We start from the raw sequence: 16,849 nt of genomic DNA on the forward strand, positions 1-16,849 counted from the left end.
TTCGACTTTACTGACACAGACAAATACTACGGAGGGGTTACAGGGCGCTGCTGCTGGAAATTATTTTTCAGCTGCTTTTGCTTTTAGCTTCATTCTTATGTATTTTTTTCCACAAGTTGCTTCAACTGGCCTGTTCCTGCAGAACAGATGAATGAGACCAGTCACCAAGAACACTACAGGCCAAGAGTTTGGAAGCAAGATCAGATTTGTACAAAAAAAGATCATAGTTTCATTGGTATACTTTGCAACAAAATGAACCTGATTATTATACAAAGAGTCACTTATTAGAAAACGTTTTACCTATAATTATCAGGTCTTTGGGTTTTTATTGCTTAGACGTTGTGTATTCTTCTTTCCTTAATGTATAAATCTGTACTTTTTTTACTCAGCTGCTTCATTTTGAGCCATTTCTGTGGTAGTTTGTCAAAGATATGAACACAGTTGAGATTTATTGGGATTTTTGTATCCAATGTAAGCTGTGATTTGTTTTTTTCCACTTTTGCACTGAAGTTGTGACTCTTCTAAACCCTAACACTTATTTTCTTTTGTGAACATTTATTCAGCAATGGTCTGGTAATATCAATGTATATAAGGTCAATTGAGGAAAATGGTTTAATTCAATAAAGGTGTTAGAGCCATTTTGTATATTGTGGAGAAGCTGATAAATAATTCAGATCTGATTCATAGTTCTTTATTGAGGTTGTAGGAATGCCTATTGGTTAGTAGTAATTGCACTCTTCTTATTGGCTGAGACGTGGGTAACGTCATAATTGCTTACTTTGTTTTAATTAAGATTATGGAGACGAGGAGAGCACACTAGTTTTTGACCGTGCTCATAATTATTATTATTTTTTTGGATTGCTGCAGCTTATTGTTTGTCATGCTCAAACGAAAGGTTTTTAATAAACCATGAGAAAGAAAATGTGGACTTTTTTCGGCTTAAGACACGCGTCAACTACATCCTCACGCTCCATAATCGAAGTCTGATCATGCAGTAAACACATCCAAAAATCCCAAAAATCCAAACTGGTTATTAAAAAGCCATTGTGAACCAAAAATTTAAGTTGCTTCCAAACTTTTGGCCTGGAGTGTATCTACTGGGAATCATTAGATCTGCTATGACTCAGCATCACAAGTAGGAAGAAAAGGACAAAAAAATCCTCTGTTAATATTTGACTTTCATTAGTAGCGCATGCTGTAGATAAGAAAACACAAATGCACACTGGATTATATTAAATTTTAATGTGCACAGCGTGATATTGTACAGTAAAAGCAAGGAAGGAAAAAACATTTTCTTATAAAAATATCACCTTTGAGCTTAAAAACACTCGATTCAAGGAACAGGTGCTATGATATTACCATCCCTGTGAGAAGACAGCAGGTAGACTGAAGGTGACGGAGTCAAAGCGAGCTTAGTGTCTCAATAAAACATTACCCCACCCTCCCACCCTCCCACCCCACCCCACTGCAGAAACCCCACCCAACCAGCTCTCCCGTCACCCATCTCTGGGGCGGGAGGCGTCAGTATGATGCTTTTCATCATCGTGTCCACAGTCGAGAAGCAGGGCAGCAGAACAAACTAGTCAGGGGGAAATTATTGGAAATAATCATAATCAAGAACACGATAAAACAGGGAGGGGATGGTGCAAAATTATGACCAGATAACAAATAAAAATGCATCCAAAAAAAATCACACATTCCATCTCACATTATCTTAATTCCAATGCATTAACCTGTGTAAGTACCACAGCGCTTCAGAAAAATCTCCACACAAGCTTGTGGCTGCACATCTGAAGTGCAGAGTGTGCAAAAGTAACTGCTAGTACTCGACTACCTTTGCAAAAAAGAAATAAACAGGAGATCTTCATTAGTGCTATTCACTAACAATACTTTCCCATAGATTAGTGCACTGGAATGAGGCCATAGCTTCTCATTTTATGCATCGACACCCATACAGTACATACAGGATATTAAAACAACGGCATTGAAGTTAAACCCTCAAAGTTCTTCATATTCATAGAAAAAAAAAAAAGCATTCACTATGGTATTATGGTGATGTGCATTTAAAAAATAGCTTCACTGAAAGATGAAAAATGGGCCTGAAAGAATAGTTTTTTTTGCAAAAAAAAAATGAAACATTCTCCGTCACACACTCAGGATAATAGTGATGAAACCTGCACTGGAAGGTTTTTCGTTTTGAGGTGGAGGTAAAAGGGAGAAGCTGATGCACGGAGTGAGTGAGTAAGCTGAGATGCAGATGAGTTCTGCGGGCGTGGCGGTGGCGGACGGCGAGTTTGCTGGCGAAGGCGACGCAGGTGCATGCAGGAACGAGGGCGGGTTCAGTGTGTCAGACTGCTGGAAAGCCGGGCGGAGGAGGGGGGGTGGGGGCTGGGGGGGCGGTGGCTGGTTTTGGCTGGGTTGGAGGTCAGGGGGGGCACAGGGGGAGGGATGGAGGGGTGTTTCTGTGCTGTTCAGCTCGTGGGATTGTTTTGTTTTCGCTGAGTCAAATAGAAATTGGCAGTGTTCACTCTTTGTCTCCGCTCTGACCTTCCGACCACCCTGCCCCCGTCCACCCAACGGCTCCAAAAAAAACACAAACACTAATAATAAGCGCGAGAGAAGACAGTGATGCACCCTGACATCCCCTCTTCACATGGATCAATCAAAGTGATAAGCTCTCCACAGAAATGATAAAGAATGGAAGGAATTTACATCGTGTGGCAAAAATAAACAGAAAACACATATGGAGCTCGGTTGCTTGGTTGCTTGGTTGCTTGACAAAATTTAACAGTGAGGAGTAATAAAAAAAAAAAAACTAAAACACAAACAAAACAACGACAGAAACCCCGGAGAACGACCCTTTGATTTCCTGTGCCCACCCGTTTGGTAACACTGGAGAGAAAAACAGCTGGTGGAAAGGGGCGGAGTCAGGTGACGATGTGACCACGCCCCCTCTGGAAAAGTCTCACCTCTCATTTTCCAGAGGTCTTTTTTAAAATTTCTTCTTCTTCTCTGTTCTGACTTTCCCCTCCGTGTGTGTTGCTCTAGCCCTCCCGTCTTCCCTCCCCTCTTTCCGTTAATCCTCCTCCTCCTCCTCTTTATTGCGGATGTTACACCTCCTTGCTCAGGCGGATTCGGATGCTGCTGAAGCACTTGCCCATGGCCTCGAACAGCGGGTCGCAGAAGGTGTGCACGCAGATGGAGTAGACGCGGCTGACGCAGTGGATCTCGATCAGGTAGCTCTTGACGCACGGCACCACCGCCCAGATGTGCAGGAAGGACAGGATGGCGAAGAAGATGCCCCAGATCAGTGCCAGGGGGATTCCCACCAGCGCCGTCAGCAGCCGGTAGCACCAGTACTTGGTGACGGTGAAGGTGGTGAAGCTGGCTTTCCACACGCCGTCGAAGCTGTAGGTCCCTGCAGGCTCGGCTATCACGTCCTCAAAGTCTACCTGGAGAGGGAAGCAGGGAAGAGTCAGCAAATATCAAAAACCCTTCTGATAGATCTCAAACTACAAGGTTCTTTGTAGGGTTGCCACGATACTAAAATTTTCAACTCGATACCCATACTCAGGAAAATATTCGATACTCGATACCATTTTCGATACCACAAGGATAAAAACAAAGACCCCAAAATTTAATAGAAATATTTTTATTAACAAGAAAAATGCAAAATGTAAAAATTAACAGAACCACAGGTTAGATATTTATAATAAAAAAAAGTTGTGCAAAAAGAAACTGCAACTATGATAACAAGCTTCAGATACTCAATACTTTTGAAAATGAGTATCGTATCCGGATACAACATTTTAGTATCGATACTTTTTTGAGTATCGAATCTTTTGACAACCCTGGTTCTTTGGTTATTTTGATCCCTTTCAGTTGATTTCTTGAAAGAAACTACTCTTCCTGTGATCCATATTAAAATACAGTCATGGAAAAAATTATTAGACCATTGTTTTCTTCAATTTCTTGTACCTCTAAAGGTACATTTGTTTGGAAAAATATAATGATAACATAATGATGATGATTGATAAAATTGATTGATTTGACTTAAAAACACAATAAATTACATTAACACAACAAATTTAACTATCAGCCTCTTATTCCAGGCATCATCATACAACAGCTGGGATGATATCTTTTGAAATATGAAGTTGTGAACCAGAACTACTTGGTTAGGTTTAGGCACCAAAATGTGGATAAGTATAGTAAAAGATCATGCTTTGGGTTTAAATAAGTACTTTGGTACATAATTATGGTATGTATAAAGTAATAATGTGTTACATTATTTGGGAAAGAACAAATGTGTACATTTTGACCGTTTGTTTTGTTGTTTAAACCAAGAAAAAAATGATTTGGAAATAAATTTCTATCAAAAATACTGGTACAGAGGCAGCTAATTTTGTTGGTTGAAGAGATAAAGATACAGATATGATGTCTGCAGGAACAGCGCTCTCCTGGAAGAAAGTCCTGTGTCCTTAGACTCATCTATGAACCCTGACCTACTGCCTATGTGGACTTTATCACTCTTTATACCCCAATTCCTTCTTTGTTCTGGCTACGACAACCAAAAACCGGCGATGGAGAAAGCTGTGAGGGAGGTCTCAAAGAAACGCAGCAGCAGTGAGGATTTTATGGGAGAATACATGAACATAACAGAACTTAATGAACATGTGCATGAAGGTGGAGCCCAGTCTATCAGCTGATAAATGAGTCACTGATGGTGGATCAATATAAAGCAGCTGATCGTTGGCTAATCAGCCAATGCAAGCCTGACTTCCATGCTGTGCCTGAACTCAAAAACATAATGTTTCTACTTTCATTTCATTAATTATAACGGCAAATAAATCACGTTTCTGAGGCCTATCATATTCCAAAACTCACCAAAAATCTGAACAAAATTCAATCGTGTCGAAAATGTACGTATTTCATTGGTTTCAAAAAGCGCCCCCTAGAATTCAGCCCCTCACACAGGTTTGTTGTAGAGAAACGACATTTGGTACATACATGTATCATGGGAGGACGCACCAAAAAGTCTCAAGAAGCCATACCCTAAAACGTACAGGAAGTCGGCCATCTTGGATCGAATACAGCGTTCTTCGCCATTTCCACGTCGCATACTTTAACAAGCTCCTCATACAGATTTCATCTGATCAACTTCAGACTAGGTCTGTACCATCATGAGGACTTTGACATCAAACGTTATTAAAAGCTTTACTGACCGTCACAGTGTGTGGGCGTGACATGGCGGCAAAATATGGCGTCTCGCCATAAAACACGTGACTGTATAACTTGACCATACATTGTCCAATCTGTCCCAAATTTCTCACACTTCATGAGGGTCCAGCCCTGAACACACCCACATGTCAATATTGACACACAATCATAGCGCCCCCTGCTGGCAACAGGAAGTAACATGTTTTACACCTAGCCCGAGCCTACGTTTCACTTAGAGACACGAAGTTTCCATTATATTTGGGTGGCAGCAGGAACTTCATATCTTTAAACCACCAAGTGATATTACAATAAAGTGAAAAAACAAAATATTCATAACCATCACACACAAAAAAGTGACTTTTACTGCAAGTTTATGGAGATACTTAGCACCACATTCACATTAGACTCATCATGACTTGTCAAATACCTTCATCCACCGCCAGCAGTATTTCACAAGAGCCCTGATATGGTGCAAATTAAACTATCACACAGACTTTATAGTCCTTCTTCATTATTTCCACATAAATCAGCCGCTTCACTCCCTGTTAATATGTCAGTGTGTGGAGCCGGAGGGTGGGACTCCTGGCAAGATTCACATCTCCTCTCACCGTGACTGGTACACAGTCTAACCACCGAACACACCGCTCCGCCCAAAATACTGATTTCTACACACACTATCTCTGGCATCAGCTCGAGCTGTCTCCACAGCATCTCCAAATATTTAACTCCACCAGATAGATGGCTAAATCATTATACAGATGTCATTCTGAGGCTGAATTTGGACCAAAAAGGAGAAGTAAACAGTCAAATTTTCAGCTATTTTTAAGTTAAATGATGGCGGCGGATGGACCAGATGTAGCCACTAAAACACTGTCAGGACTTTGTCTGCCTGGTGGTTTAAAAACACCACGTCAGAGCTTAATATCCAAATAATTATCAGGCTAACTTGAGCTCCTAAAAGCTTTTACATCTGCCCGTGTAAACACTCGCTGTGTGGTACGTCTTTGTTAGGAGAAAATCAGAGGTGAACAGGATGGGATGTGTTTCACATTTCTGGTTTTTGTGGAATAAACTGCAGCAAAAGTGCACAGTTAGTGTGACCGGAGATGGTCAAACAATGGAAAGAACGTACAGAAACTTAAAGTTTATCAGCAGAAAACACAAAGACGGAGACGTTGCTGCACCGTCTGCCTGTCAGCTGATCTGTCCTGCACCTCCACCTCCCATTAAGATGAACAAGAACATTGTGCTTCTCCTCACTGTTAATACATCTCTCAAGCTTTTAAATGTGACAACCCCTGCAAGTGTCCGTGACCCGACCAGCGCTGAGCAAGGAAGGGAGGGGAAAGTGGCAACCTGTGCACTATAAACACAATGTCTCTCTCTCTTTCTCTCTTTCTCTTTCTCATCCTTTCCACAGGCTTCTGAGTGCAGAGTCAATATTTATTTTACAGTTACTTGGAAACTGTGTCTCGTCTAACAGACTAGTTGGGCTACCGGAGGCTAATGGCTGTAATATCAATAAGTCACAGAGATATTATCCAGTGTCACACTGACAGTGAAATGGAAAAGTCAAGTGTTTCATTCCTAAGTGAGATTCTATCCACTGTTTGGAAGACGTGATGCCCGCTTACACAAGCTGACTGCACATTACGGCTCACCTTCACTAGTTTTTGAAAGGAATCAAATTCTGTTTTGTAATGACTTGAATAGAGATATTTATCATTATTTAAATAGGGTAAGACAGCAGAAGTAGCTAGACCTTTTAAAGAAAGTACACTTACTTGCTTTCTTTTGATGAGAGCATTGATACCACTGTGAGTTAAATATTAAGCAGGATGCAGCAGAGTTTACAAAGCTTACAGTAGCATAGAAAGTACACTGTAAAACCAACTTGTTGTTTCAACTTAAATATTTGAGTGTCCATGCTGCAAAATAATTTTATGTCAAGACAACAAAGACAATGGAGTTGACTCAAATGAATCTTGATATTTGACTCAATAGTTTAAGTTAAAATGACTCTCTGTCTGAAGGTAATTAACACATCTGAAGCTCACTATTTAACCTTCCTCTTGAGTTCGGGTCGCCACACAACTTTTGCTTATTGCATCAAGGCTTTTTGACTTTGTCAGGAACCTTTTAGTTAAACAAAATAAAATAAAAAATCAATTTCACTCAATTATAAAATCCCCTGGTGAAAATGATAACATTTGTGTTGTTTCAGTTAGAATATAAGATTATAAAACAATATTCATTGAAATATATACGGGTCAAAATTGACCTGTAACACCATAGATGTTACTATAGTTAATATCAAAATAAAACATTTATTTGAGATGTGTTCTAATATCCCTCAGTAATAGTCAGGTAACATAACAACCTTTTATTTTATATAATTCTCTTGAGGTTCATTTTAAGATTTTTTAAAATGAAAAACGAGGGCTATGCTGTCAAAAAGGCCCACAAAAATATTAAAACTAATCTTTTCATGTATAAGGGAGCCTACCAAGGTCACCAAGAGGTAAGAAACAAATTGGATGATAAATAATTGTTTTAAGGGTATTTTATGGATCATTTAAGGGTCAAAACCGACCCGTTAACATAAGAGATAACAACAGTAGAGGAAGGTCAACTCGCTAATATACAAAATAATGTAAATTACAGTGTAAAAGCATCAAGCTGTGGATTTGCAGGAGGTAATGTGCAATGTAAATATGCCTGGTCCTGCACATTTCCAGCCGTATAACAAAAACTTGACATTTTAACACTTTAATGTATGAAACAAAAGCATTATAAGTGAGCTTTAGAGGCACAAGTAGGCCAGTTTCTCTTCTCTCAGGCAGAGCCCGGCTACCTGTTTCCCCCTGTTTCCACTCTATATGCCAACCATCTCCTGGCTCCAGCTTAATATCTCACAGATTTGAAAGCAATATTGAACTCCTGATCTAACTCGGCTGTTAAGCACATTTCCCAAAAAGTAACAATTACTGGCAGAGCAATAAGAACATTACAACCTGTTACATAGTTTCAAGAAATGAGCGTCTGAATCTTGAAACAAGAGATAATAATGAAGGTTGCTCCACAAGAATGAGACATTTCAACTTGATTTTACTAAAACTCTTGACTTCTTTCCAATTGTTCTAAAAAAATACAACTTGAGAACATAAATAAGTGGATTAAAATGATTTTGCAGTGTTGAATTATAAGCGTACAGCCAATAAAACACATTTCTGGGCTTAACTTGATGCTATTATTCATTATGTAAGAGGAAATGTCCTGCGTTTTCCTATCCTGGGTGTCTTATTTTGGAACAGAGCTCTTCAAACATCCAACTTTTTTTTTTTTTGCCTTTAAACAGCATCTCGTAAGTCCAATTCTTCTCCTCAATGCAGCAGCATAAAGCCGCTCTCACAGCACCGACTGGCACAGCTCACTGCAGCCTTATAATATAAATCTGACTGCAGCCACAAAACCAGCGCGCCGTCCATTTAATTTTTCCACAGCTACAAATTTTAAAGTGGACCCACTCTGCTCCGGTTTCCAGAACTTTGATTGAGACTAAATGAGGGCCTTCTGCAGAGAGGCACAAACAACCACAGCAGCATGGAGAGCTCTGACTTCATGAAGTGAAGCTGTTTGCTGCCTTTTTCTTTCCACAGTTTAAGTTTTCTAAATACTGTTCTGTTTGTAACACCATGAGGAAAATCATCATCATTAAGTCTATATAAAAAATCACATTCAGGTTGAAGAAAGTCAGAATTAGTGATTTTTTTGCTACTTCAGCCTTCAAACTGCTTTTATTTTGTTGTTTTTTGGCAAAAATGTGACATATCATCCAGAAATGTCCATTTATGAAGATTTTTGTCCAAAGATGCAGACATCCACAACTTTTTTTGATCAAATTAAGGATTTTTTGGATCGCAATCTGTGTCTTGATATGAAACAATGAAGTCTCGGGGTCAGCATGTGACCAGTCGGCTAGGCGACTGTATTATTGAGTAAATAAGACCATGTGCTATTTCCAGAACTCTATCTTCAGGCTGTCAACTACGCTTGAATAGACAAAGTGGGTCGCTGGAGAAGAAGGTCAGAGTGGAGCATGTTAATGGACTCTTTTGTGTGTTTGAGGGCTTTGGTAGTCAGAGGAGATGTTTGGTTTGATCCAGGAGAGATTAGGATGATTGACAGGAGGAGACATTCGGTTTATGACCAACTGACACAAGCTGCAAACAGATTTCATGACAGTCAAACAAGATTTTCTGCAACCTAGGTAGTTTAAAGTTTTTGTATGGCATATGTAAGTTCTGAGCTTTTTATCTGTGATGATTTTTGCAAATTCTTCCCCAATATAACACACCCTTACACTAACTTTTAACCCTCTATAGCAGTGATTCCCAACCTTTTTCTTGAGGGACCCACATTTTTATCATTGTAAACTTTGGTGACCCCCCAATCTTTGGGGGCTAGCTCGCCAAGTTTTCGCCGCAAAGTAATGTTACACATATCTTTGTAATCAGCGTAGTTTTTGCTTTCACGGGACAACAAGTTTGTGTGGACCTTCAGTTTCAAGAGGTTAAATTTACACTTATATGCTAAATTACTTTTGAAAAAAGCAGACATTCAAACTTGCATGAAGCCTTGCCATGTGTTGTGAGCTTGTAGATTGGCTTTTTTTCAAATTTATAGGCATAGATGTATATATTTAACCCATTATATTTCTTTCACCCCTTAAAATTAAGAGGGCTTCGCGACCCTCCGTGGATCGTTGGCGCCCCCCTGGGTGGGTCGGGCCCCCCTGGTTGGGAATCCCTGCTCTATGGTACGGTTGCCCTCAGGAAACATACCCATTTTTGGCCTGTCAAATTTCTACAATGCATCTTTTTGAGTGATGCAATACTTTTAAAAAGAGGGAAGAGTATAGGGAACCAATAGCAATGCTATAATTTGTCACATGACCTCCAGGAGGCCATATTGAAACCCTTTTTTGCAGACTTTTCCAAAGGAAACAGCTTTGCCATTTTGCGCCACAAAAAAAAGCACTCAAAACTTAATTTCTTGGCCCTTTTCAATCTGGAAAAAAAATATTCCTACTAATAGGTGAGTAAACCTTCAGTTTTGATGGTTTCATGCAATTTATTTTCTAATTAAATAATGGAAACTTGTTAAATGCAACTATTGCCTCGAGAAAACAATGAACCAATATGGAATCAGCATGGCAGCACAAGATGTTGGTAGTGTGTGTTTAGGTATAAACTATAATGTTCAAAAGCATACCATTCATTGTAATTTTGTTTTGAGGTTAACAATTTGACAAAGATGTTTGATGTTGGTTGCAGTAAAGTAAAGTTCAGGCTGTCTATTTTAAGACAAAAAACACTCCAAACATTTTTTTCCTAACTGGCATCATAATGCGTTCCATAGAGGGTTAGTAATAACTACTGGCTAAAATATCTTATCAATTATAGTGAATCTATGAGTGTTCCTGGATGCTTATTTGTGTGATGCACGAGCTCATGGTTGTATAAAATTTGCATGACATTTGGATAGAAGCAAATCCAAAAAAATGAGTCTGAAAGAGCAGCAGATGTGTTTACCCGCAGAGAGGCGTGCTATTGTTTAGCTAGCACAGACATGGTCAAAACTGGAGGTATGAGACTTTCACATAACAGTTAAAAGTCTATAATCAGAGAAACATCCCAGAATGAGGTAATCATATAAAAATATGACAGAGTTAAGTAATAATAGGCTGTGCAGCCCCAGAGGGAGTGTTTCATTCCTTTCAATCTGACCTTCAGAACTGTTTGGATCAAACTTCTCACAACTCCCTCTTAAAAATTGTCTCTAGTGGGGGCATTTTTGTCTCCACTGACCCCTCCTCTCTGCTATATAAAGACCAAAAAAGTTATCCGGAGGAAAATAACTCTCTTCGCAGGGTAAACTCCACATGCATGTCAGTAATGGAACTTGTTTGATGTGGCCAGGTGATTGAGGCCAGCTGCAGCAGCCACAGGAGAACAGCGTGTGGTTCTTTTCTTACAAGAATGCAGTGTGTGTGTATGTGTGTTTGCATGCACAGTACACACATTTACGTGTGAGTGCTGTATGTGGGGGGGTGAGCGGTCACGGTGGATTGCAGAATGAGGGTTGCTGGAAGGGATTCCCTGCTTGTGCTTTTCATTGGGGCACACCAAACACACGCTTCCACTTGGCAGGACTCCTTCATTGACCTCAAAGCACCTCAGAGAAGCTGTATACAGCACACTGTAAAAACTACAGACTCATCGCATTTAGTCCTGAAATCCAGAGCGAAGTCTCGGGTCTGTTAGATGAAAGTGAGTCCCTCCTCTACGGCTCAGTGCCCTCTAATTAGCCAGCCAGTTTAACCATCTTCAGACTCGCTATTTATTGGCAGAATATTCACTATTTGCAAACTTCTGACTCAGTCGACAGACGTTACAGTCAGCCAGGCCACGCCCAGAAACGTCCCGCACACGGCAAAATGAAAAGAAAAGAGAAACTACAGGCAGAGGGCGGGGTCTCTGCAGAAACAGACACTTCCAGCAGGTCATGAGTTTAGATTGAGTAGGATTATTGTACTTTTGCATGAGTCTATATACTAGATCTCATGCAATAACTGCTCGTACAAACAGATTTGTTCTTAAGTGGTTTGTACAAGTGAGTTTGAAGATCCACCAATTTCTTCACATTAACAAGCAGCCTAGACTTGTTGTAGGAGTCATGTGCCAACGTATTATATATTTCACTACTTGTAAGCAATTTTGAGCATGGAAATCCTTTAAAAATTATAAAGTGAAAGAAAGTTAAGGTAAGAATATGAAAATGTTCTTGCATGAAGCTGGTTTGTATTTTTTTTTTAAAGGAAAATCCTGCACATTGTGCCTTTAAGTCTGTCTAAATGGGATTTCGTCTGCATTTAGTAGTAATAGTTAAGAGCAGTGACAGAAGAAGTATTCGGAGCCTTAACTTAAGTAAGAGTTACAATGATAAAAGGTAAAAATACGTTATTAAAAGTCCTGCATTCAAAATTTAAGTAGAAGAAAGATCAGAAAGACGTATCAATCACATAAAGAATCAAGAAAAATAAGACTTTTATAGGAATGGAGTGGTCCCTGTAAAATGAGCATTTTTATGCAGCTATTTGGTTATATAACAAACTGTTGGGTGGTTTTATTGAATCTGAAAATCGTAATCTGTAACTAGTTATTGCAGCCAGAAATCCTTGGATTGGAGTAGATGAATAAGGTAGCATAATATTACAATACTTTTACGAACTAAAATGGCCTCAGACCAGTAAAAGTACTTAAAATTTGCGGTTTTTTAATAGATCCTTACAGCAGTTCTGCATTTTTACAGTGTACTTGCATGTGATTTCAGATAATTTCACCAGCGGTCTGTTGAGTTGATTAGAGAGGGGCGGGACGATCATAAAGCTGCATTCTATTCTGAGTCTGGAAGGAGAGTCTGACTCACTGTCACAATGGAGGAGAGCTGGGAGGGAGAGAGAGCAGAGAGCGCTGCAAGAAGCAGAAAACAGGCGCTTTTGGTGAAACTGTTCATGTGGCAGAACTGGAAGAAGGATATACAGTTAATCTGCTGGTCAGGGACACCACTGTGGAGCACTTTATACTGTGCCTTCTTTCACTTCTTTCACAAAAAAAGAAAATGTAAATTCATCTGAAGTGAATCACATTTCGCATCATAGTCCCATGTGCAGCAGCATGCCACATGGAGAAAATTTGCACATTGGAACATGTGGTTTTCAGACAATTTGTGTCATAAATTTAGTTATAAGAGCTGAAATTTAACATGTAAAATATAAGACATCGAAGCATTTCACATATGTGTTTGCACATTTCACCCATGATAAATCTCACATGTGCTTTCAAACTTATTTTGGAGACTGTGTGATCTATAGCTAATAGTTTTATTCAATGTATGTACATATATTGCCATGTGTTTGTCATGTAAATGAAACTTTACTGAATTTGAATCAGTGTCATTACAGTAAGAGCATTATTAATGAATCATCCAACAGTAGGAAGTTATCTTTCCAATCAAGTAAGCCAATAAGTCAGCAGCCAATAAAAGGCAACACATGGACATTTGCTCCTCTGACGCAACTTCAGGCATGTAGGGAAGAAGGGAGAGAGGGAGGAGAGGAGAGGAGGAGAATGGGAGGACAGAAGGGAGGAGAGGTGGGGAGTGGTGAGGGATATCCCCTCCACGCTACTACTTGGCTACTTGGGTGTTTCCCCTGTTTAACAAGGCAGAGTTCAGGCATTTCAAAGAGCTGACCCCTCCTGTCCCACGCAGCGAGCCGTTTGACCCCACTCTCATGTAAAAAGCCTGCCCCAGCTGGAGCGCAGCGCGGCCGGGCTCAGGCAGCTGCTGCTCCCCGCTACACATGAGGACGCGTCAGGTGGCTTCCAGCGCACCAGCACCGCTCCTCCTCTGCTGCTGCTACAGCCTCGCTCCTTCTGTTAGCTCCTTCTAAACAAAATAAACACTCGGTATTTATGCGGCCAGGCTGCTCTCTTATGGAAAGAATTTCCCAACAGAAAGGCGTGTGCAGCGAGGACTGTGGGAAATGTGTTTTTCAACAACAGGAAATTCGTAATGTTTCCTCTGTTGGAGCGAGGATGTTCAGGTTTTCAACTGCGCTGCCTGTGCGGACGCGCAGATACTTGCACATGTGGAAGGCTCGCCACTGTATCGCCTCAATGAGCTTTAATACCTCTGCAAAAGCTTTTCCTAATAGGGGAAAGTCACTGAGGGAGAACACTGCTGGGTCCACAGCGCCAAGTACAGTGCGCAAAAGAGCCACGGTGCGCCTCTGACACGCACATTAGACCAGTTTGACAGCTCTTACATTTCGGCAAAGTTTCCTAAAGTTTATATCAGTTTACATTGATTGTCATAAAGCACCACTGAGCACACGTTGAGTGCAAACTCTGCAACAGGTATTCTGGTGACGTTATGCTTTTAGTAGCCATGAAAATAGAGGAAAAAGCGCACAAGAGCTGCACGTCTAAGCCCAAATCTAAAGCTTAACAGCCCTCCAGGTTTGACTCACCTTGACAACATCGTCGTTTATGCTCTTTGGGTCCCGGTTGACCAGGTCGATCTCTTTGGTGTGGACATCCTCCATCGTCTTCTCGTTCAGACTGTCGTTGTCCATGTCTTTGTTGTTTGGTTTGTATATGTTCCCTTGTTTTCGGATGAACGGCGAATGCAGAAACTCCTGTCAGGATCCGGAGGAGGCAGAAAAAGAAGAGAGTGAAGAGGAGGAGGGATAGTGTGCGGCGCGCTGAGAGGGAGAGAGACTGGAGCTGCTGCGAGTTACCAGCCTGCCCCACAAACAGGGATGGGTTTAAATGAATAGAAAGTGAAGCACCACACCCCTCGATCCAGCCGCAAGGGGTCCTCACCACCCGGACAGAAGTCTAATATCCTGACCTGACATACAGTTGGTTCAACATGAACCTGCGAGCATGGCGACATTTCTAAGAAATGCGTAAAAGCGCACAATCCAAATATTTAACAATTCTCTCCTGGAAAGGCTTATTTCAACATAATATGTTGAAATAAGCAAAATAACATATTTTGGATGTTTTTGAACAAATTGGCACTTTTATTTTATTTTAATGCGAGTTGTTAAAGTTTGGACACGTTTCAGTAAAATGTGTAAAACACTTTAGGTTTCCGTGTCCATCCAATTAAAAACCAAGTGCGTAAAGACCCCTTTTGGACATCAAAGTGCTCATCTGTCCTTCGTGAATCTTTTAAACACATTCTCATGTTTACTCACCATCTCCTTGGCTTCTTTACTTAGTAAAGCATGCTGTATGACTGCAATCTAGAGTAACGGTTACACTCCTTCGCGCTTTTACGCACGAGCATATACGCGTTTAGAGTTGGTGCGTAAAAACAATAATAGGTTGTTCTGTTAATAAACGTTTCAGCAGGTAAAATCTCCCACCCACATGCTAATGTATACTCAATGGTCCTTCACATTCCCCCAGAGTGTGTGGGAGAAGCGTTCATGACTAGGTGCCAGAAAATAAGATAACGAGTGAAACACAGCGCTCTGGAGATGGCAGAAAAACATCCAAATGCCCTTCATGGGTGCACATTATGAGCGGGAATAATCAGCTCCGCGATAAAGAGAAACCCGTGCCAGCTAAATACTTAATAACTAAAAATAGCGCCAGCTGTGCATGAGATTCATACTGTACCTCGTCTGTTTCGCCGTCCTTCGGTCCTCCTGTCATGCTGTCTTTAAGTTTAACAGATCAGCGCGTTGAAACACACAAGAAGACAATATAGGAAGCCGAGTGGGAGGCGTGTAGGCGAAGTGAGAGGACTGGGGCTCCTCGCAGGGACCTCTATGGTCATCTAATTCCTGCCCTTTTTCGCTGGACGTGACTAGAATTTAATGCCAGCAGTACGAGAGGGAAACCTCCGGTGTTGCTCCGGATCCCGCGTCCTCGCAGCCAGGGAGTCACCTGTGAGCAGAGACAGGAGAGCCACCCAGGAACCTGCCCCACTGGAGGAGAGACTGACGTGCTCTTAAACTGAAGGAGTGTTGTAACTGGCGTGGAATTACTTTATTTGGGGATCAAGGCAGAGTATAATAACCTTTTTGTTCGGTGAAATGTGGGCGTTAATTGGGGATGGCAAGGTGTGGATGTCTGCCATACCTTCGCCTTAGGGAGACCAATATGAGTGGTTATACAGTAGAAGAGAGAAGAAAAAAACAACACTGGAAACCAGAAGAGAAATGATTAAATAAGACATTTAAAGGAGTTTTTCAGAATGCATTTAGCTATTTCAGCAAATATAAAACCCCATCTGTCAGCACTTGCTTCACTCAGGAAAAAAAGTTTAAACTGAAATTTGCAGCTTTGATGAACCCAAATTTTGTGAATTGACACTCCAGTTGTTGTTCTCAGCTTTACATAGTTAGAGAGCCATGCTGGTCACTCTGGTTTGTTTACATTCCTGTATCAGCTCACCTTGGAGTGACACCAACTGCCACACTTGGCTGGATTTGGCAGGAGCAATTTGTTTTAGGCGTGTCCCATGGGAGGGACACTGAAATTACCCAATTACTTTCACTTTTTTATTTTTTTAGTTGTTATGTTCCTTTTGCTTTAGAGGAACATGCAGATTTACAAGCCATGTGCACAGAGGTTGTGTATTTTGTTATGTTTAGAGCATTTTATTTCTTTTTTTTCCTGTGGTATAGCCAAAATATTACAGTTCCACTTTCTAATAAGGCTGTCTAAAGATGTAAATTATGGTTTTAATAATGGTTAATAAATACTTTAATAATGCTGTACAGATCATTTATCAGCCATTGCCAAGGTCATTTGGTGGTTTATGTGTTACTCAATTCACAATAAGCCATCAAATATCGAGTCATAAAGACTTTTTTTTGTTCTTTTTGTTTTTCTACTTTTCTTGTGCACTTCTTCTGTAGTGACTTTATTACACAACAAAAATAAGAATAAAAAACATTTATTAAAAAAAACAAAACTATATAAATTAAAACAATTAAAAACATTTAAAAAACAACTTTTAAAATCATAAAAATTTAAAAAATCCA

At 40.4% G+C, this 16,849-nt stretch overlaps 1 protein-coding gene across 1 annotated transcript; it reads right to left on the reverse strand.

The window, feature by feature from the left end:
- Positions 1-1,223: 1,223 nt before the first annotated feature.
- Positions 1,224-15,732, reverse strand: cav1 (caveolin 1). Its single transcript, XM_059336066.1, has 3 exons — positions 15,477-15,732; positions 14,315-14,482; positions 1,224-3,452 (listed from the first exon to the last, which is right to left on the reverse strand). The coding sequence occupies exons 1-3, from the start codon at positions 15,510-15,512 to the stop codon at positions 3,111-3,113; spliced, it is 546 nt and encodes a 181-aa protein (XP_059192049.1). The 5' UTR covers positions 15,513-15,732; the 3' UTR covers positions 1,224-3,110.
- Positions 15,733-16,849: the final 1,117 nt, after the last annotated feature.

Source organism: Centropristis striata, chromosome 6 (assembly GCF_030273125.1).
Source record: "Centropristis striata isolate RG_2023a ecotype Rhode Island chromosome 6, C.striata_1.0, whole genome shotgun sequence".
In the NCBI taxonomy this organism is placed as follows: Eukaryota; Metazoa; Chordata; class Actinopteri; order Perciformes; family Serranidae; genus Centropristis; species Centropristis striata.